Source organism: Saccostrea echinata, unplaced genomic scaffold (assembly GCF_033153115.1).
Source record: "Saccostrea echinata isolate AGI-Se365-2 ecotype Australia unplaced genomic scaffold, CSIRO_AGI_Sech_v1 ptg000025l, whole genome shotgun sequence".
Classification (NCBI taxonomy): Eukaryota; Metazoa; Mollusca; class Bivalvia; order Ostreida; family Ostreidae; genus Saccostrea; species Saccostrea echinata.
The window spans coordinates 21,865,262-21,888,189 of record NW_026889774.1 but is presented as its reverse complement, the minus strand read 5'-3'; the positions used below and the strand labels follow the sequence as shown (position 1 = coordinate 21,888,189).

General features: G+C 34.9%; 1 protein-coding gene across 1 annotated transcript; it reads right to left on the bottom strand.

Annotated features, from left to right (window-relative positions):
• On the bottom strand, nt 1-19,455 carry LOC133192710 (uncharacterized). The gene is made up of 4 exons (XM_061328710.1): nt 19,329-19,455; nt 16,550-16,679; nt 6,735-6,841; nt 1-364 (listed from the first exon to the last, which is right to left on the bottom strand). The coding sequence occupies exons 1-4, from the start codon at nt 19,396-19,398 to the stop codon at nt 291-293; spliced, it is 381 nt and encodes a 126-aa protein (XP_061184694.1). The 5' UTR covers nt 19,399-19,455; the 3' UTR covers nt 1-290.
• Nucleotides 19,456-22,928: the final 3,473 nt, after the last annotated feature.

Below are 22,928 nucleotides of genomic sequence, written 5' to 3'. Positions count from 1 at the left end.
TTCTTTTCTCTTCGGTGTTTTATTGAAAAAAGAAAAGGAAAAACCAAACTTAATTAACAGTGCCTAGAATATTCACAATAAACATAAAGATAGCAGGAAATCACAATAAATATGTAACATCTCATTTGTCTGTATAAATGTATAAATATAAACTTCTTTACACAAACACAACTTTTAACAATAAAGAATACAAAAACACATGCATGAAATGTAAAACAAAAAAATACAAAATATTAAATCATAGTTAGACTGCAAAAATAACAATGAAAATTGAACAGGAAAAAACTTATTTACATAATCGTGTGGAAGAGCGCAGCTGCAAGAAGACACAAGACGCTGAACACCGGAAGGCCCGCTCCAGAACCTAAAAAATAAAAATAAAAATTTATTTATTGCACCTACTAGGAAGATGTGTAATTCAATAAATTTCTTTTAACAACGATGAATTGTCATGATTAAAATCCACTTGTGACGTCACCCTTTTGTTTGAGCTCTCCGTTATTTTTCAGGAATTGAGAGTCGCAAATTACATTGAAAACGGTATTTTCTATGTTCAAATTCTCCTTATTAAGAAAAAACGTGTAGGTAGCGCTGAGAATCGATCCCGGTACCCTCACCATGGTAGTAAGACACTAATCTCACTACGGTTTCGAAGCTGTTGAAGGAAGTTGGATTTATATAATTTCATAACACTTTCCTCGCCTTACTCTCTCTCTCTCTCTCTACATATATATTATAATTTAAATACTACTTATATGTTAAATGTATATTTTCAGTGTATCTTTTTATCCCCTCGCAAAGAACTTGGAGGGGATATAGTAACTCAATCGTGTGTGTGGGTTTGTGGGTGAGTGAGCTAATTCTGTGCGAAACGGAAGTGACGTAACTTGCATCAGAATCGATGTCGAATGCTGCATTGATTTATAGATATGCTCTTTGCGAGGGGATGCTCCGCCTTGCGGTGCCCTTGTATATATTGAATTTCTTTATTATATATTAACTAGAAATATGTCCATAGGACATGAATGCCCCGCTGAGGGTATATTAGTAATGCAACATGAGAGTGTATGAAATTTGATGAGAATATCTTGAATAGTTTCTCTAAAATTGAAATCTAAAAAGTTAGATATAGATGATAAATTCTCCTCAAATTATGCATAAGTGCATAAGCTTACATAAAAATATCTTAAATAGTTTCTTTAAAACTAAACAAAATGCAAATTTAAGAAGTGAGGTCAAGGTCACAGAAAAGTTCAAGGTCAAACGATTTTGATGCAGTTGAATAACTCTCACTTATACATATCAGCATATTAAAGGACTTATAATATCGCATGATCTTTCAAAAATCGTAATTTTATGAAAAATATTATCTATAACCTTATTTATTAAAATACTGAATACAATAAACGTTGTTGAAAGCATATTTTAAGAGATATTGAGAGTTGAAATTCAAATACGACAATATGCATATTTCAGTCGGATTTCGGCGAAATACTGCTCTGACGTCATAGGCGACAATTAGGTGATAGAGAGATGAGAATATGCACACTATTAACGGAGTTATCAACGACAAATGCAGCTAAATTACGAAAAATGCTGAAAAAATTAATTCCTTATATGCTTTACAATTACTATAGAAACATTAATTAGTTCTAAGGTATAAGGCTTTTAAGATATTTTCGTTTTTTATTCAAAACATTTAGAACCTGTAGCTCTAATTACGGCAATGCTTCGTGATCGGGAAATTATTTTTCAAGATCGCCATCCTTTAAAAAACATATGAAGATTTGCATAGATTAATATTATATACAAAACGAAGAATAACAAAGTTATATAATGTTTAATTTGTGAATCAAATAAGTTAATACATGTGATAAGATGACAAATCAAATTGTATTGTTGTGGCGAGTTTCTTCGTCTTCGCTGCGTCTCCCTCGCTATCGTCGCTGCTATTTTTACAATGTTAACAGATTTTTCAGGTTTTCTCTTGCTGACAATTCTAACATATAAGGTTGAATATTTAATTTTATATCGATAAAATAAGTGATTTGGTCGTCCAAAACGCAGAAAATCCAGATTGTATCGCGTATATTTTAGTAAGATTAATGAAGAGCTGATCAGCCATTGTCGCCTTTGACGTCACAGGGACACGTGATCGCTATCTAATTAACTTAGATTTTTAATTTAGGGGTTTTCATTTGAGTCAATAATTGGTTAATTACCGCGATTTATCCACAGTAAAAACAAAGAATTTATAAATTATGGTCATAAGAAACGTAACACGCTTTTAATTTCAAATAATTTAGAAACATGCGATAAGTCCTTTAAGTTTAATAAAAATATTTTGAATGGTTTATTTAAAATTTAGCTAAACACTAATTTAAGAAAAATGAAGTCAAGGTCAAAGGAAATGTCAAGGTGAAATAATGTTGATGCAGTTGAATATCTTACATCAGTATGTATTAGCATATGAATTTTGATAAAAAAAAAAAAGACATGAATGGTTTCTCTATAACTGAGCTAAACACTAATTTAAGAAAAATGAGGTCAATGTCAAAGGAAAGGGCAAGGTAAAAAAAATGTTGATGCAGTTGAATAGTTCTCATCAATACGTATCAGCATATGAAGTTTGATAAAATATCTTGAATATTTCTTTGAAACTTAGCTTTGAACTGAGCTAAAAGCAAAGCAGGACGGAAGGACAGACGGAGGAATGGAAGACGGACATGACAAACTCTATATGCCCCGGCCATATTAATGGCGAGGCATAACAAACAGTAATTACAGGCATTTAAGGCTGGCTTTTAAGCGGGTTAATCTATACTTGTAGAGCTCCATTCCTTAAAAGCAATGGGCCCGGCCTCTTCAGGGCCTCGGCTTCATTACTTTTAAGGAATGAAGCGCTACCCGTGCATTAACCCTAACCTATTGTAGTAAGAAATAATTGTTTTTCATGTATTGTGACATTTAATTATCTTTTTACATATTTATAGAAGAAAACGGCAAAATCAGTAAAAGTGATATTGATGTACAATGTATAAGCCTAATAAATGCTAGCAAACAAAGTGCTATTGTAATAATTGAAAATAATTTGTTAGTTTAAGCGAATGAGCATCCAGGATACGTGTCCTCAACTTGTTATTCCCCTTATCTCAGTACCCCTGTCTGCCATATGGGAAAAGGAGGGGGAGAGGATAGCACATGTGCAGTCGTGAAGTTTCCTGTTCAGTTGGGAAACGACGCTAGTCAGTCAGTCCTGGCCCACCGAATTAACCACATTAGCTTGCCAACAATTTGGGCTCAACTGGTTACCTAGGAACTTGAAGAACAGCGGCAGGATAATAGATGGATCGAGTAAGCCTTGGTTTAAGGATCTCAGATATGGTGGGCAGTAGAGCTGGAATGCATTCCTGCACAGGTTTGTGAAGTTGCCTCGTAGCCAGCAGTAGACCGCGGAGCAGCATGACCAGTTTTGTTTATCTCTTGAAGGGCAACAAGTGAATATTACACCCTTTTGTTACAAAACGAACAGTCATCTCCGCCTTGGCGGCATTTTGCAGAGATTTAAGAAGCGCTCAAATAGTTCCTCTGCACCAGACCTCACCCATCAGCTGAATTTCCAGTCAGCCAGCAAAAATTCTGGGAATTACTTCGACAATAGGCTAATAGGATGTTGACTACGGCTGTACTAGCTGTGCCTAGTGTGCACACGTATACATACCACGTCTGTATTAAGGGACCGAGAATCTGGCCTGTATGATCTTCAATTGATGTCCGTCTCCAGACTGCTGAGGAAGCCATAGAGCGGTTGCAGTACTATTTTGGTCTATTAGGGGGATGAGAGAGTTCGCTACTGGTGAGTATTAGAAATTAAATGATCTTGTACTGAACAAGTTACTTGAAGCTTTAAGTCGTCCTGAGCAGGTTGGAGATGTTGGGGGATGCCCTGAAGCAGAAAGGAAACTGACCCCTTCTGAAATCTAAGAAAGCTGGTACCATACCAACCAGGTGGAAGGGGCGATATCAGAAGTCTGCTGTGTGTTTTAGTGTAAAGAGGTAGGGCATTTCCGCAGAAATTGGCATATCAGGGCCACAGGGAAGTCAGTGGCTTCTATTGGACCGGGAAAAGGCCAAAGTTCAAAGGATTCAATGGTGATAAGCTACGGAGGTCGGTTTCTAAGGAGAAAGAAACACAGACGAGTAGACACAGATCCCAGGAAGTACCATTTCAGACCATGTATGTGTAGACCCCGGAACATCCGCCTAAGGGGACAGACTCGGAATCCAGGAGCTGGGGCTAGCTCTTCCGCTTTTGTATGTAGCGTAGGTGCTAGCAGTGCAGGTTTAGTGTCCATTTTGAATCGCCATTTTGACCCGCCAGCACGTTTCTTGGCTGAGTATTAAATGGACACCATGGAAGAGAAAGAGAGGAACCCCCCCCCCCCCCACTCTGGGGCAAGTGAGCCATGTGGCAAGCCAGACTTGGAACAAAAATATCCAAGGCCTTTGGGTGATTGAATACTTGTACTTTTGACTTTGTCTGAGGAGAAGGAACCCTTTAAAGGGGCCTGGCCCCAGGATCACGAAACATCTTAAGCTTAAGTCAAAATCTTTATGTTGTACTAAAATGTTGTAAAAGTCAAGCAGACCAAAATTAAAATATTTTTCAATGTTGCTATACAAAAGTGTTGTTATCTGCAAATTTAGAGATCAATTCAATAATTGATAAATATTTTAGAGGCAATTGAAAATTTGACTTAAGTCTAAGTCTGTTTCATGATCCTGGGGCCTGGACACAGATTTGAAGTTAATATTTTCTTAAATTTTCTGTATAATATCATGTCTTATAGCATTTCACATGGAAATATAATTAAAGCGTGTTCAGAAACTTATTTCATCTGGAAATTATTGAAACTACGAATTTTGGAGGCGTTTGATTGACACACCCTTGCACTTTCACAAAGTAAACTTTATCCTGAATACTTAAGAAAAGTAGAAAGGATGACTGCACTTAAGGACATGCGAAATTTGCCACAAAATAAACTTTCAAAACATGCATTTTTCTTTTCATTGTAAGAATGGTCAACATCTAATTTACGAAGTTCGAATCTGTTTTCAAAGGCAGGGGTCATCACAATTTCTTGGATCTCCGTTCGATAATTAGGACGCCCACTTTTTTACTGACTTCATACATAGTCAGCGCATGTTTGTCTATTGTTCTACGTTTAATAGTAGTTGTATATTTGCAAAAATAATAATGTGTTTACAGGAGATTAATAAACAAACATGCGCTTATGGTTAAAAAGAGAAAAAACTGCTTCGTCTTACATTCGTTCTCTGTATTGTAACCAAGGGTTGTGACATGTTGAATATTGATTTCTTTGTGAATACTAAATTCCGTCACGTGACTTGTAAGGCACCGGGTGTGTATCAATTTTTTAAACTCTGCACACATCACTAAGCACGGACTGACAATACTGGTGAGCTGGTTTTGTTTTCTCACAATTTTACTCTGAATTTTCTGGATGATACATTTAATATTTTTCATTAATACACAACAAAATTTCTACTTTTCTTAAGTACCCGCGTCCCGATATTCGTAGTTTCAATAATTTCCAGATAAAATAAGTTTCTGAACACGCTTTTATTATATTTCCGTGTGAAATGCTATGTCATGATATTATACAGAAAATTTACGAAAATATTAACTTCAAATCTGTGTAGGTCCCCTTAAACCCATTGGGCAGTTACGCCTTTCTCTAGCTTTACTGTTAGTCTTTAAGTGCAAGGTATTGGGATGAGGGAAGAAGTGTCGACCCAGCTGTATCACCAGCTGGATCCGGAGATATGCCACATGATACAAGCCGAATAAAGCGTCAATTTAAAGGGATTTTTTTTTTATGTTGTCCCAGAGCTCACGTATTGGCAGGCAGTTGCATAAGATAGAAGACAGAACTCTATGGTTACCCTTTACAGGACCTAATGCTGCTGGACATGGAGTTTCCCCGTGCTCTGAAAACACAGGTTGACTTTGAAGATGAAACCAGAATTCGGGGGGGGGGGGGGGGCTTAAGGAGGGGAATTAGGTCTGCTGAGATTCTGGAGGTGACAGTGACTTTGACAGGAGGCACAGCAATCGACGTAAATTTTCATAAATATATGCCTTTCTTGGTAAGGGAAATAGGCTGTGTAGGGTCCTTGGTCTGTCCCGGAAGTAGGATTTTAAATTTTATATTTCTTGTTAATATCAGGGAGAAGGGGGGGGGGGGTTCCAGATTCCCTAACCCCCTTCTTAGATTCCCTTACGGATATCTTATTTGTCCCCTTACCAATCTCTAAATTGTCCGAAGAAAAAAAATAATATGCCCCCTCCAAGGCATCCCAGATCATTAACGTATAAAGCTAAAATTTTCAACATCTTTTTAACCTTTGTTGTTTTAAAAAGTTTTAAGCATTGATATCAGTGTACCAGCTTTTTGATAACTCCTCTAACCTCCATCCCTGGCCCATTATATAAAACATTGGTTACAATTCACGACTTTTGTCATTTTCGACGAAAATATTATTGAATAGTCTTGCCTATTTTTTAAACTCGCATTCCATTCAAGTTTTGAACAAAAGTGGTTTTGCTGTTAGACGAACATGTACTGTACAGTAGTGTAGCTCTGTTGGAGAAGTTTGTGGCTCAGTTGATGAACAATGGATTTACTTTTAGCTTTATATTATCAACTTACATCCACGATCCATCATTCTTTTCTTGATATCGTCCAGTACACTTTGGCCGTCTTCTTTGCAATCATTGTATGCGTTAGTTCTACAAAACAGCTCCGAAAGCAGATTTCTGAAAAAAGAAATAGTTTTTTTTACGAAGCATCATCATGAATGAATAAGTAATATAATAATATTCTATAATTATTGCTGGTTTTGAGGTCAATACGAATGAGGCTCTATCATAGAAAAAGTGAAAATTTACGCGGAAAAAACTTGAACTATCCACCCCAAAAAGAAGAGAATTCTCCAAACTCGAAATTTTATTTTCGAAGGGGGGATGGGAGATTGAGGTGTTAAGGTTCAAAAACTTTGAGAACCAGCCTCATTAAACATGTTATTTACCAGATTGAAATGTAAAAATTTACGTTTAAAAAAGTGTAGGGAGGGAGCAGGCCCCATGCACCCCCACACCCCACCCTAGATTTTATATGCCTAAATATTAATAGCGATTCTCTGTAACCACTTAAACTTCTTTGCCACGCATGGTCACCGATTTTGATGAAACTTTGCCCACTATTACAACTTGACACCAGAAACATATATCAAATAAAATTTCGTTGCTATGTGTCTTGGTTGCCATGGTAACAGCCAGAAAAGTTGAAAAAATTGAGATTTTCAGCTATTTTGAATCTTTATTAAGCCTTAATAAAGACTAAGAAAAACAAACAAACCATTCTCACAAAAACATGACACCTTGTTGCCACTTATACTATAAAGAAACTATTTAAAATTTATATCTAAGTAAGTGGTAACCATGGGTACATATGGAATACATTTTAGATGCTGAAAAATGCTGAAAAACGCTCAATATTCACAAATGATAGATGTTACATGATCAAACTCAATCAACAACTTCAGAAAAACAATAAAAAATACCTGACCTTAAGTAATTAGGTATTGGCAATATTATTCAAAAAATAACTTTTATGGTTGCCATGGTAACACAGTGTTACCATGCAAAATCTGTTGCTATGATTGGGTTAATGCTACTATCTTGAGGAAAAACAATAAAATTCATGACTGGCACATATACATCCTTAGGACCTTGCAACACCAACAACATAAGAAAAATTGAGATTAATTGTTTTTCTGCAGTGTAACCATGGAAACAACTTACTAGTTGTTTAAAGTGATATGTTTTTTGCTGCTTTCTGAATTTACTTACCTTTTAATCAAGAAACATATTATTTGACTAACCTTGAATAGTACTTATCTGGTAGAACTAAAGTTGAATATCATATATTGATAAAGTTTGTTGAAAAATACAACACTGTTGCTATGGTTACCAAGAAGTGAAAATGTTCGATTTTGTTAATTTTATATCAATATTAAACCCTATGTGCCAGCTTTTTGCATCCAGTTAGAGATTGGGTGGTAGTCAAAATTGAAAGTCAGGTTAGTTATTCATAAATATCAATCATAAAAGTTTTGGGAATCTACATACAAGGGTACGTATCCAAGGAAACATAATATTTTTCACATTTTTAAGCATATTTTTTCGGCTAATTTCCATAGCAACGCTCTATTTAAAGAATTAAATTTGAAATTTTTGAAATGTGAAAATTAGGGTCACACCAACGCCTTTAAAAATTGATCATCAGTTATATAGAAATATGTTTTTTAAAAAGATAGGATAAGATTGAAACACTAAGAGAACAAATTCAAAATCCCTTCGTGGTATTAAAACCATGGCAACCATTGCCAACCCATAAGAAATATCATATTTCGTCCTTGGCATATGTTTCAAGGATCTTTTGTCTATTATTTGCTTGCTTTTCAACCTATAATTGTTTTTATTCTGATGTGTATGACTTTTTAAAATTAAATGAACAAAATTATTACTTTTGAATACTTTGTTTCCATAGTAACGTATATAATGGTTGGTTTACCAAACAAGTTTATCAAATATTTAAGACACCAGACCTTCAATTTTCAGAAACAGTCATTACCACTTGTTTTCTTTGCCGCAAACGTTAATTGTGGGACTCTGAACATGTTGAAAAATGCCATTTTTCAAACTTTAGGACGTGTTGCTATGGAAACCATGACACGTAGCAACCAATTTTTGCCTGATTTGAGTTTAAGGTATCAAAGACTTTTATCATAGAGAGTTTGGAGAAATTCTGAGACTATGTGTGCCGCTCTTATATAAAAGTTCAAGTCATTACAGAGAATGGCTCTTAAAAGTTCACTGTATTCTTGACACAGCTTTGCCAGAGCTACTGCAAATCATCAGTAATTTGCAGAATACCGAGCAAATGTTACGAAGGTTAATGCAAGGACTATAAGTTTACTTGGGCGACACTAAGGTTTATATTGAAACGTGATCTTTGACAACTGAGAAAAGACATTGCATGTCTCATTAGCATTAATGCAAGAAACTGAGAGCAGTTAAGACTGGAAATGTCCCCCTCCCTCAAATATCTAAGGAGAGAAAGTTAAATTAATTATAACAGTTCATTAGTTGCATTGACAGTACCAATTACCTGTTTTGTTAGCAGAAATTTTTCAAACAATACCTTTTTTCTACCAAATTTTTAGACCAAAGAAAAAATTTCATCCTTACTTAAAAATTATTTTTATTGCGTTTGTTCATTTTATTTTTAGTTTTCTAACCCACTGCTTGCATTTATTTTTATTTGTATTTCTAACCCCCCTCCTCCCCCCCCCCCCACCCCCGATCAGTGTTTCTGAGGAAGATGAAAGTATTCACTAGTATTAGTAGATCAATAATTTTCGCCACACCTAATTTTCGCTAGATAGTCATTGACTCTTTATTAGCTGCAGATCAGTAGCTCGCTGGTCTGAAAAAAAATTGGGATGAACGACCAGAGAGCTACAGTGCCACCCATTGAAAAGAGTGTATATTTAGTGCGCTGTTTCTCAATTTATTTCTCAGTATATTTAAATTACCATCTCAAAATATTAAGAAACATGTGATCCTTAGATATTTTTTTCATTACTTTCTCAATAAAACATTCCTCAAAACCGTTGTAAATAGCCCTCCTGGACCTGAAATTGAGACCATCGAAAATTTCGATTATTTATACTTCCATCTTGGGTGGCATGACAAGTCGGTCCAACGCGCTTCGTACATGACTTTGACATACAGTTTTGTTGTGGAAATAGTCAAAGAATATGTTAGGAACACACAGTTATTAATATTTTTATATATATACTGAGAAATAAATCCAGAAACAGTGTTCTTTTTGTGTGCGCAATAAACACACTTTTTTCACTGTAGCTCTCTGGTCGTCCATCCTGATTTTTTTCAGACCAGCAAGCTACAGATCTGCAGCTAACACTTTATTAGCGAGACAAAATTTTCACCAATTGTGGTTAATGCTCTATATAAATTTTAGAGATACTAATATACGCAAGAATAAATTTTTTGCGAGCACACTGTCTCGCGTAATTACGCGAAAATAAAGTTCTCGCGAATAAAAAGTGATTTACAGTAGTTCACAAATTGCAAACTGTTGGGTGCCGGTGTAAAGACGAATAATGACCCCCATAGAATAATGACCGGGGGTCATTTTTCGACGTCGAATATTAACCCCCGGTCATTATTCAACGGCGAAAAATGACCCCCGGTCATTATTCGACGTCGAAAAATGACCCTTTTGCCCGTAGAAAAAGTGTCATAACCCTAAAAACCTGCATACCCTACGTGAAGAAAAATGACCCCCGTAGAATAATGACCCCTTGTGAATTAGAACGGATTAAAGTTGAAACTTTTAGGGGGCAAAATAAAAATAATAAATCAAGGGCCAAAATGCTCACTTGAGCTTCATTGGGAATAAATCGATGATATATTGATCTCATTACATTATACAATCATTGCTGTTTTTAAGGTCAATTTAATGATTCAGAATCAAGTGGAGTTAAAGATTTATTGAGTACAAAAGGCGAGGAGAGCATTTGTGACGGTACATATTGTCGTTTTGTACATATTGTCGTCGGCGACAATATGTACCTATCCTCACTGCACATATTGTCGTCCATCGGTAAATATTGTCGCCGGCTGAAAAGTAACACATGTACATATTGTCGCTGGCGACATTATGTGCCTCACCCTCACTGTACATATTGTCGCCCCACAGATATTGTTGCTTAAAGACTTCTTTTGTTGTTTTTTGGTAGTTTTGTGAATGTAATTGGGGTGTATATCACACTGACGTGTCTCGTATGCTATTTCATGCAGCGTGATTTTGACGGTACATTTTGTCGTCTTGTTCATATTGTCGCCGGCGACAATGTGTACCTACCCTCACTGTGCATATTGTCATCCATCAGAACATGTCGCATCACAATGCACGGCAATGATCCATATAAATATGGCCAGAGAAACTATAAACTTCAAAAATGGCCATATACACTAAATGTTCTCGTCAAAATATGGCTGAAATATTGCCAACTCGGTGTTAAACAACAATATACAGTTAAGGTATATCATTGAGGGAGTTAGCAAGATTTCAGTTCCCCAAGGCCAGGACTATTTTCCGAGGCGAAGCCTCAATGATTTACTTTTAACTGTTTTATTAACCGATACAAACGTAAAATTTAGAGGATTCAGATAGCGCGATTTCAAAGCAGGGATTAGGTCAATGAACTAACACACGGGGATTAGTCCATTCACATATAATACCAACTTTAATGTAAAACCTAGAGGATTACGGATAACCGGGAATTAGCTTTCGAAGCGGGGATTAGCTCACTTGACTTACGTACGGGGATTAGTCCATTCTTTTAAAATGATTTCTAGGGAAATTGTCACATCTAGCGATCTAATGTTATATAGGGAAAAATTCAGTAGAGGTATAATAATAATAATCAATCAATCAACAATCCATATAAATATGACTAACCATTGCTTTGTTTTGCTCTGTTGCATTGCCTTAATCTCTTTTTGAGAAGATAATTATTAAAGAATTATATTCCTATGTAAAAAATTGATCGCTTATTGTGGCCCAAACCTAGGCCCGGTTTGATATGAAGATGCTTGAATCTGCGCTACCTGAGGAAACTTCCATATACCTATCACTATTCACGGGCTTACTGCTGTTCTCAGTGGTGGATCCAGACAAAAGAGAGGGTGGTTCAGAATTTTTTTTGACAAGCTAAAAATTTTTTAAAAAGTCATTTGCATGTAAAAGTGTGTTACTGTATATGTTAAGTAAATTATTGAAATATGAAATTTTATCTGTGGACTAAATTGAGAGTATATACAATTTAAACAAACAGAATTTACCAAAGCAGACAAAAAATTAAACCGGGGGGGGGGGGGGGGGGAGGGGGGGATGCGCCGGTCCTATATCTGTCTGGTTTATGAGATTTTTAAATATTTTCTGTATATATTCCTATGTAAGACTTTAATCACCCATTGTGATCCCAACCTATTCCATGGGGTCATAATTTGAACAAAAATGATTTTGTCTTTGTTTTTATAATGACCATCTAGAGATTTTTTTTTATTCGTAGACGTCACCACTTGCCGATGGAGGGCTGCAAAGAACTGCAAACTATAGTATTGTTCTCCCTCCTACCTCCAAGTCATTTTTCAAAAGTTAACATATTTGAATGATTTTTCATATCTATATAGATATTCATATGAATTTTCATAAGACATTACGTCTTTGGGAAAACAATGAGAGATAACTCTAAAATTTTGGTAAAACTTGTGATTTTTCACTATAGAAAACAACGGAACCCCCCCCCCCCCCCCGTGAAACAAAATTCCTTTTTACAGGTAATATGGACTGTCCTTTCACAAATTCATACCAAAGCTTTTGTTGTTTCACGGGGGAAACATATGTTTACAGACAAAAAATTACCAAAAATGGTTTGTTTTTTTTTACCAATATCATTTGGGTTTACAACTAAAACATTGTATTTTATTAATAATATATGTTTAATTTAATATGAGTACTACATAAGAAAAGATCTGAGGAAAATTTATTCATATCCAAGAATATTTTAAAACGTGGTGATGCTTTAAAGCCCGATTTCAATGAAAAATATCGTCTACCCCCCTTATTCAAAGAGCTGGAATTAGGGGTAAATAACTATTTAACACTGGAATTAAAATTACTATTGAACTGTTCTTTGCATTCAACAAAGATTTTACGGCCAAATTGTCATTAGTATTGAATTAAATGGGTGTAAAATGTAGGCGGGAATCGAGAGCTAGCGTGTGTAGTTCTTTAGATCTATGCTTGGCACTCATGGTCATTGAGCAGTTAGGGATTTTTTTTCGTGCCAGCTATAAAACGCTATAAAACGAAGCTTTCACATAAGTATCATCTCTTCTGACCCAGCACAAAAAATGAAGGATTTTTTTTTCTAAATATTCTTTGAAAAAAATTTGATCACCTATTGTAGCCTCGAGGGACATGATCTGAATACATCTAAAACTGAATCTACAAGTCATAATGAAGCTTTCACGTAAGTTTCATCATTTCTGACACAGTGGTGTTTGAGATTTTTAAAAGATGTCACTAAATTTTTACTAATCCTTAACTTCTTCCCTTGAAAGAGGGCCTGGCCCTTCATTTGAACAAACTTGAATCCCTTTTATCCACTGATGCTTTGTGGCAAGTTTGGTTGAAATTAACCCAGTAGTTCTTGGGAAGAAGCTGAAATTGTGAAAAGTTTACAGACAGAGGCACGGTCAGACAAAATGCGATCAGAAAAGCTCACTTGAACTCTAGCTCAGGTGATCTAAAAATGTGAACCTCAACACCAATTATTCTGCATATGATTGTATATAAGAAAAACGCAAAATTAATTTCCAAAAAAATCATTACTACTGAACAAAAAAACTAATACGTGTATTCAATCTCCCAAGTATATTTTACAAGAAAAAAGAATAGGCTGATTTATCAGATGTCTCAAAGAATTACGGTATTTTGACATATCATAGTGATGTACATCAATCCTGGACACAATTTTCTGCCCAGAAAGTTTTCTCCCTACAGTATTGTTAGAAATGGTGTTTGTCTCCCTCCGTGCGCGCGTGTGTGTGTGTTTGTAAATCTCTCTTTCCTTTCTCAATTAAATACTAGTATTCGTGAAAACAATATATCGACGACAATATATGCCGACCTTGACTGTACATATTGTCGCCGACGACAATATGTGCTGGTGCTTGACTGTACATTTTGTCGTCCATTATGCAGGAAGAAAATAAGGCTCGTCTCGGTACATATTGTCGCCGGCGACAATATATACCGATGGACGACAATATGTGCAGTGAGGGTAGGTACATATTGTCGCCGACGACAATATGTGCAAAACGACAATATGTACCGTCACAGCATTGTTTTTCGATGGTGGAAAATCACTGATCGTCCTGACAGAAAAATAGCAATAATTGTTTTATTATATGATTCAACGATTAAATTGATACAAACTGATTACGCAGACATGTCAAGTTTCTTTACATTTGCTCAAGTCTAACCAAACACAGTGAAAGAATAGGAGTTAACATAAGCATAACCAGTATTATTTTTGCATTTGAAATGTAGTTTTGGTGCAATGTAGAAAAAATAAATGTCGGGCATAGCATCGAAAGGGGAAATGGCGCATTATAAAAGTCAAAAAATACTTTTAGTTAAAAATATCTTTGATGAACCCCTCAAAAAGTTTATTGATGTAAGTGGAATTTTCTTTTACTCTATTGTATCAAAAAGTTGGGGGTAGGACAACCAGACTTGCAATGACCATTTTCAAGCGAAAAAATAAAAAAGAATACCTTCATGGAAATGGAAGGGGGTGGACACCCCATCCCTGATTCTATATGCCTGAATGTAATGTTCATCTTGTTCACCCAAGTAGGAGAGATTTTTTAACTATACTGTATAAGAAAGAGGGGGTGGTTACAAGACTTTTAATGAACATTTTCAAATTAGAAATTGCTAAAACAATCCCTCCCTCTTCTCCGATTCTTTGTGCCTGAATATTATGTTCACTTGAGTAGAATTCAGATGCAGGTGAAATAACTTTTCAGAATTGTTTTCAATCTATTTTTAGTTTAATGTAGGAAAAATAAATCCTTATACATGTATTCCCCTTGAAGGTCAATAATATAGTCTTGTCTTTAATTATAAATTGAAAACATTAATCTACTTCAATATATACTGTATTGAAAATGTTTCCATATTGATTTGACAAATGTATCACTGTTTTAAAATTGATTAAAAAATATTCCTCTTACATGTATGTATCATATTCTCAGACGACCATGTTAACAGACTTGATTCTCCTGTATTACTTCTATATACTTGAAAAGAAATTCCCATAGAGTAGACCACTGTTTATAAATAAAATTGAATGCACATTTTAAGATTGTATATATTTCAGACATGCAGAAATTTTATGTCCTTCTTATGATTGCCACGTCTGCTTCATATTTGGACGTTCTACTGACTATAGACCATAAAGACCAACTAACAACTAAATTGTCTGAATGGGATGACTTCAGCCTTTTCTATTGTCAATTTTCCTTATTTATGAAGTAATATTCTGCAATCATTTGCATATAATGTTTACGTCTACCAACTTATTCGATACCCAAGAAAACGATTAATTTTTAAATCGAGACAGGCTACTGACAGATACATGTAAATTGATGTTACAGGGGTTTCAACAACCTCGTTTAAAGTCAGCATTTCGTAGATTTAATGGTCGTATCAATGACCCTGTCAACAAATAAAACCTATAATTAGGTCAATTGTTTGGCCCTTGTTTTTATACTAAATTCGACAACGGAATGTCCCTTTACCTGATTTATTCAGAGCTCTCACGGCGGGTGTGACGGGAAAACAGGAAATGCTTACTCTTTCTAGGCACCTGATCCCACCTCTGCAATTTTCGGGGGTCCTTTTTTATGCCCTGTTAACAAATTTGTACTCATTGTGGATATTTTAAAATCATCACTGTTCGTTATCTTCACCACTTTTTATTAAGAAATATATATATCCACAGTATGTCGTTCGCACGAGTTATTACGTCATTTTCGATACATTCTACCTCATTTGCACGACTTTTTATGTCATTCAAAATTTACATATATAATACATTGCATAACTTTCCGTATTTATTTCTGAAAACTTATCTCATTCTTTTTTTCCCTTCATTTTTTTTTTAAAAAAAAGGTTGATCCTACTCAAAGCATGCTGATTACTTTGGGAGACATGTTTACCAATGAAAAGCCAGAACATCCCGCTTGTCTGTTATTTAGCTATGAATGTCTATAATCAGTCAAATATCCAAATATGAAACAAATGGAAGACAGTCATAAAGGGAAATTACGTTATCAGTTATAGCCATTTTGCGATTTTCAATATGTGCTGAGAACACAATAGGCTTAAAAGATAGAAATATGCAGGTAAATGTAATGCGGTTTTATTGCATTTTAATTGCGCGTTCGTCCAGTGTTGGTCAAAAAAGGCATAAAGAAGAATATCAAACATTGAGGTTCAAACCTTGGCATCAGTCACCGTTATAAATTTTGTACATGCACTCTGTTGGAAAGGGGGTCATTTTTCAACGGGAGTCAATTTTTTATAGGACGCACACATAAAAAATTGACCCCTAGGTCGCTTTTTCTACAAAAAATTATTTTTTTCTACGGGTGGGGGGTCATTTTTTGTCGTTGAAATATGACCCCCGGTCATTATTCTATGGGGGTCATTATTCGTCTTTACACCGGACGTACTACAAGTGACACTCTTTGCATGTAGCTACTTTAATGAACCATATATACTTTTAAATATACCTGCACTCAGAGTTACTGAAGGGATTGAGTTTTTTGATTTCATCAGATATTCCATTTACCAAACCACCATTCGAGGGAGAAGAGCCACAGTTCTTGGAAGAAACACATGGGCTATCTTGAGTCAGAGTACCTGGAGAAAACAAATGAAAATAGTCTACAAATGTTTAAACAAGAAGTCAATGAACCATAAAGTAACCTAACTCACTCAACCCAACCAATTTTTTTCAATAACATCAATCAAATTTAGTGTCCTGGTTTGTCTGTGTGTTTAGTTGAAACTGACCCGGTTCTGGAGCAGAAGATGAAATATTGAAAACTTTACAACGACGACACACAACGGACAAATTTCGATCAGAAAAGCTCACCTGAGCCTTAGGCTCAAATGAGCTAAGAGCGGTAGAGTGATATCAATATTTCCAGTACAGATATAACATACTTGAGTATATATATATATATATATATATATATATATATATATATATATATATATATATATATATATATATATATATATATATATATATATATATATATATATATATATATATATATATTTAGATTTAGATTACTTTATTTTGTAAACTTAAAAATAACTCTGAAAACCCTAGGGGGCGGAACACCTCCCTCTAGATTCCGAATATGAAGGTTTTACTTACTCTCGTGCATGTTTGCTGAAAAATTGACTTCTATTCTTAACATCTGAAGATTTACACGATATGTAAAAATTCCAAAAAAATTAAGGTAATTCAAGACAAATGGTCCATGGGCCAATACGTTCACCTGTGTAAATTTGGCCCTCCATTTTTTTTTATTCACAAAATTAAAGGAAAATATTTTCCACCTTTATTCACATGAAAACATTTTTATCCATGTTGTGGTCCCTCCATAGCCCCAAAGGGACTTGACGTAACCTACATTACATGCAAATCATCACATCTTGAGGATACTTCGATTCAATATTATTATGACTTGTATGGCCTTGTTCTTTAGCAGAAGAAATAGTAAGTCGTTAGGTAAAAACTGCTTCCTGATTTTCAAAATTTCATTATGTCTTAATTATCTCTCCTTGGAAGAGTATTCAGCCCTTAAAGAAAAATTATACAAACAAGTTAAATTGATGCATGCAAACATCAAATCGGCCGCAAAAATGTATTAATTTAAGTATTTTAAGAAGAGCCCAAAACAAAAATTCAAAGTAGAGAAAGTATCTGGTACATTTTTTTTTATCTGCAAAATAGTCACTTGCTTCACCTTTTCTGTTCATTTTTTATGCTTAACTTTCAGTGATAAAATCAAATTAAATTAATTTTATGGAAATAAAAATCAGACAGGGATGTCTTACCATCAAATTATTTGATTCAAAGATAAATTCTGCAAATATCTAAAATAATTAATAATGAATTTCTGAATGCTGACAAAAAAGTACGTTCAAACTTCAATTAATGATATATGTACCACATGTACAATAAATATGAAGTGTATAAAAAATCATCGTTTCTTTTAAAACTTGGTGTATTCAAACTAAAGTCACTTCTTAAAATTTTTACAATTTATTAATTATTTAATGTACTTCATATCCAGAAAATTAATACGTTTTGGTTTTTATATCTTACGCGCCCGTGTTGGGGAGCAGTTCATGTAACAACTTGTTAATAAAATCATAAATAAATAAACAAGAAAACATTGATGTTCATGCAGTTGCCATCGCCCTGGAAAAAAAATGAAGTAAAATTCCTATATTCTTAAATTTAGTCTTGAGGTTAGGTACCAACGCCATCATTTTTTTTTTTTTTTTTTTGTGATGATAAAACTGAAGTGAATGGTCTTTTTTCATTTATAGTCCTAGAGTTTAGACTGTCAACACCCGTTAATCAAGCAAATTGATCTCCCAGATCAGATTGAAATCAATTGATTTTATATAGTCCTGTATTTATAACTAAGAAATTACTATTACTACTTTATACGTGCATGGACATACCCTTGACCTTTAGACCTCAAAATCACTCATGAGTTGAGTGTGGAAAATCAAAATATTTAACAATGGAAATAAGTCTTGATCATCAAACCACTTCGATTTGTGTGTTAAAATGCACTTGTGACGTCACTCTTTTGTTTGAGCGCTCCATTATTTTTCAGGAATGGAGAGTTGCAAATTACATTGAAAACGGTATTTGCTATGTTCAAATTCTCCTTCCCGTGCCTCTAGAACTTAGAAAATTTCATAGAGTTTATTTTCATTTTAAGAAAAAAAATCATATTGGTACCGCTGAGAATCGATCTAGATACCCTCACCTTAGTCATGATGGTAGGTAGACATTCATCTCACTACGCTATCGACGTTGTTGACAGGTGGCGGATTTAAATTTCATTATTATACTTCACTCGCCTTACTCTCTCTCTATATGTATTTATTAAATACTACTTATATGGAACGTTACTTATACATTAACCCTAAAATAATGTATCAGTGCATAAGCTTACATGAAAAATATCAAGAATACTTTGTTTGAAACTGAACTTAGCAAAAATGTGAGGGCCATTTTTTTTTAAGGACAAAAAATTTGGTGAAGTTGAACTGATTTCTTCAATATGTATAATCAAATGGGGTTTGATAAAAATATCTTAATTTACTTCTATAAAAACTAAGCTAAACACAACTTTAAGAAAAGTGAAGTTGATGCCATTGAATAGCTCTCATATGCATAATCATATAAAGTTTGATCAGATTAGCGTTCCACTGAATTTATACAATCGGCTGACAATATCAATTTGACTGTACCTTTGAAGCTGCTGATCAGAATGGCCATAAAGAATAATGCATCAACATAGAATCTACCTAAAATCGCCATCGTTTTTTCTTTGCAACTGGTCGGGGCCTCCTTATACAACAGAATGAGTTATTCGGAAACTCTAAATCAAGGTGGTGTTCGAAAAGCACGCATGAGTACTTCTCATCAAAAGCGTGGCGTTATTGTTCACTGAAATCGGAATAACTAATAAAGCAAGCCAAGGTGTGACAACGTGTTTATCCTCTTGATTTTTTTACACGGTCGTTATTTTGTCACGAAGTTTTCTGTACTCTCTCTCTCTCTAAATATATGTCACAGTAAATATGTGTATAATCAGTAATTTCACGTATTTCTTAAATTTTAGGAAATTTTATCAAGTGAAATACCCATTCTGCACAGGAATAATTGTTTCATTAGATATGAAGTAAAGCATTTGCTAAAATTAATTTTCCAATACTTTTAACTGCCGGTAAAGTGCGAACCAAGAAAATATAAGATTCGGAAACTCTTAACTATATAAGCACCTGTCTGTAAATTTTAAGGTTAAAAAAATTATATTTTTTAAAAAGTCAAATTAAAATCAATTTACATAGAGCAAATAGTTCAGGGAATAAAATTGCTTTCACCAGACACGTAGTATCGTTATAGAAAGGGGGAGGGGAGTAAAAAATTTCAAAACTCAAAAATCCAATGGGGGGGGGGGGTAAGGGGGTGTTAAGATCTAACTTCTGTGCACAACCATATTTTCATACATTATTTATCGATTACATGATTTAACGATGCTACAACAAAAAGTGATGCACCAACCTGCCTTTTAATGTTCATTTCAATAGTAAAAAAAACTATGCTTGAAAAAAAGTGGGGGGCAGCTCCCCCCCCCCCCCACCTCACACACGATACTACATGCCTGTTCATAACCGAAAACAGCTCGACATCGAAACATTACATGTAAAACGCTGTTAAGCTCGTATTTTTCTTATACTCGCATCCGAATGACACGTATAGGGCTAGAAGACTTACTGAGTATTGTGCAAGTTTGTGGACAAATGAAATTTAATTAATATGATATAAACCTTATTCAAAATACTAAGGGGACCAACATTGTGCTTTGAGTAAACAATTTCGAAGGAATTCTGCAATACCTAGCAAAGTCATTTTGTAGGTGCTACAACTGGTTTCTGTAAAACATTGATCATACAAGCCATTATTTATTTGTGCAGGCACTTAGTATATGGGGGAGGAAAAGGACGCCCCCCCCCCGCTATTTTCTAAACAGAACATTTTACTGTTGAAAATGTTTCCTTAATGTCTCCTCCATTTAATGACCCCTCCATATTTTGTTGCAGTATAGTAAAATCAAAGTTATAGGAACTAAGATTGTCAAGATTGGGCAATTTTCCTTTGTTTTGTTTTGCTTGACAAATTTTTTTCTTAAAAAAACCCCTCCCAACGGAGTTGGAGGGGATATTATATCGCGCTTGTGTGTGTGTGTTGGGGGGGGGGGGGTATTAGTTTGTCCTTTGTGCGAAAAGGAGTGACGTAATTTTTTCAGGAAAGTTGTCTGCTCTCCCCTTTCTAAACGATACTGTAAATGCAATACTAGTAACTGGTTTATGTCTCTGAGATTTGGTTTATGTAAATTAACGTGAAAAAAATGAAATTATTAATACTTGCTTGATAAAGGATCATAGTTTTTATAGTTTATATCATTTTGATTCAAGCAATACAAAGCGTTCAATTCTTTTTAAAGATATTGTGTTTTTAACTAAATTATTTTAATTCCAAATGGATATACGGTATATGACACCAAATAATCCAAAATGCACTAGTGCTTATATACAAATATTGTGATGACTTAATTTTTCGTCCAAATGACTATAAAGATTTAAAAAAAAAAATAAACGAATGCATAATGGAAATATTTTTCATTTGCAATATTTGTTATTTCAGAGCACACTCTTTGCTTCTTTAGTATTAAATTGCGTTTAATTAAAGCTAGTTTTATTCACTAACATGTCCAATAAGTAGTCCGTTTTACGTCCCTCTCGAGAATTTTTCACTCATATGGAGACGCCACCACTTGCCGGTGGAGAGCTGCAAATTTTGACCTATGCTCGGCACTCAGGGTCATTGAGCGTCATAGAGCAGTGAGGGATCTTTTCCGTGCCAGCACCTACTGCGACACGGGACCTCGGTTTATATGGTTATTTGAAAGACCGGTCTCCACGTCCCACAGTGGGATTTGAACCGCGACGTAAGGATCAACTCTTTACTCCGCGACTCTAGAGCAATCGAGAGCAACCACTGCCCCACGCGGGCGACCACTTACATGGCATGATATTATGATATTCACCAGTTGTACATAAAGAGTTCATCCTGATAAGTATAAAGCCAGTGCTTGTTTTCTTGAACATTAAGAGCAAAAATTGGCAAATAAACAACATGAGTATTATTAACAATCCACTTTTAACACCGACAACCCAGGGCGTTATTAAGAGAAATGTTGATCAGATAGTCCTTCTGAAGTGGCAGATCATGTGGATGCTCCTAGACCACAGAGCAGAGAGGAAGAAATTATGTTGACAGTCTCAATTTCTATCCATAAAGGCAGTGTAACATCAATGGTACAGTCACAATAGGGTATCGTGGAACCTTCCATATGGTCATATGCTTAATGCAATGATCTGTACTGATGTTCTATGTTGTCAGACCAGCAATCCTTGAGATGTTCTTTTACTTCTATGGATGTTCAACACCACAACAATACTCAATTCTTAAACTCTACGAAGGTATAAATTTATATTCTTCATCCGTGGACAACAATGAAAGAATATTGAGGATGAACAAAATAGGGTAACCTATGTATAAGGCGGTGAACTATGGGAAGAAAGTTCTGGCCACATAACTGACAAAATTCGATATAAATACATGGAACATACACTGTCTGTAACAATCACAGACTGGAAATGGTACTGAAATTTTGGCCAGGGGCGTAACTGAAAACATCTCTGTTCCGAAATACTAGTACAAGACCTTTTCAAATCTGATGCAAGATTGTAGCTGCAAATGTGTTACTCACTGGTCTGAAAAATTGGGAATGGTTTACCAATGAGCCACAGATCTGCAATTGGTACGACTGGAGAATCTTAACGAAATTTTAAGATGTACACCATATTACCAAATTTGCTGCAACTTCACCTTGTATTCTAGGTCCCTGTAGTTGTAAAAGCAGTGGGAAAAATGAAAAATCAGCAGCTCAGATTCGATCATTAATATTTATTCTTAATAGACAAATCTGTCTCTGGCAGCTCATTGAACGCCACCCATCCATGGAAGTCTGAAGCTCATTTATTAAAGCACCAAAACGAGGGAAAACGGAAGGAAATTCCATGCGGTGTTTCTATAGCGCCACAAGATACATCCAAAATCTCCTCGGACTTGAGATTTAATTATTAAACACAAACTGCCTCTAAATGTATGATTAAAAGTTTTATTGGGTTTTGAATATGTTTACATTATGAAAATTCATATAACTTCAATAAGACACAGCAAGCATTATTTCTATTTAGCACTTTTTGCAAATGGACAAT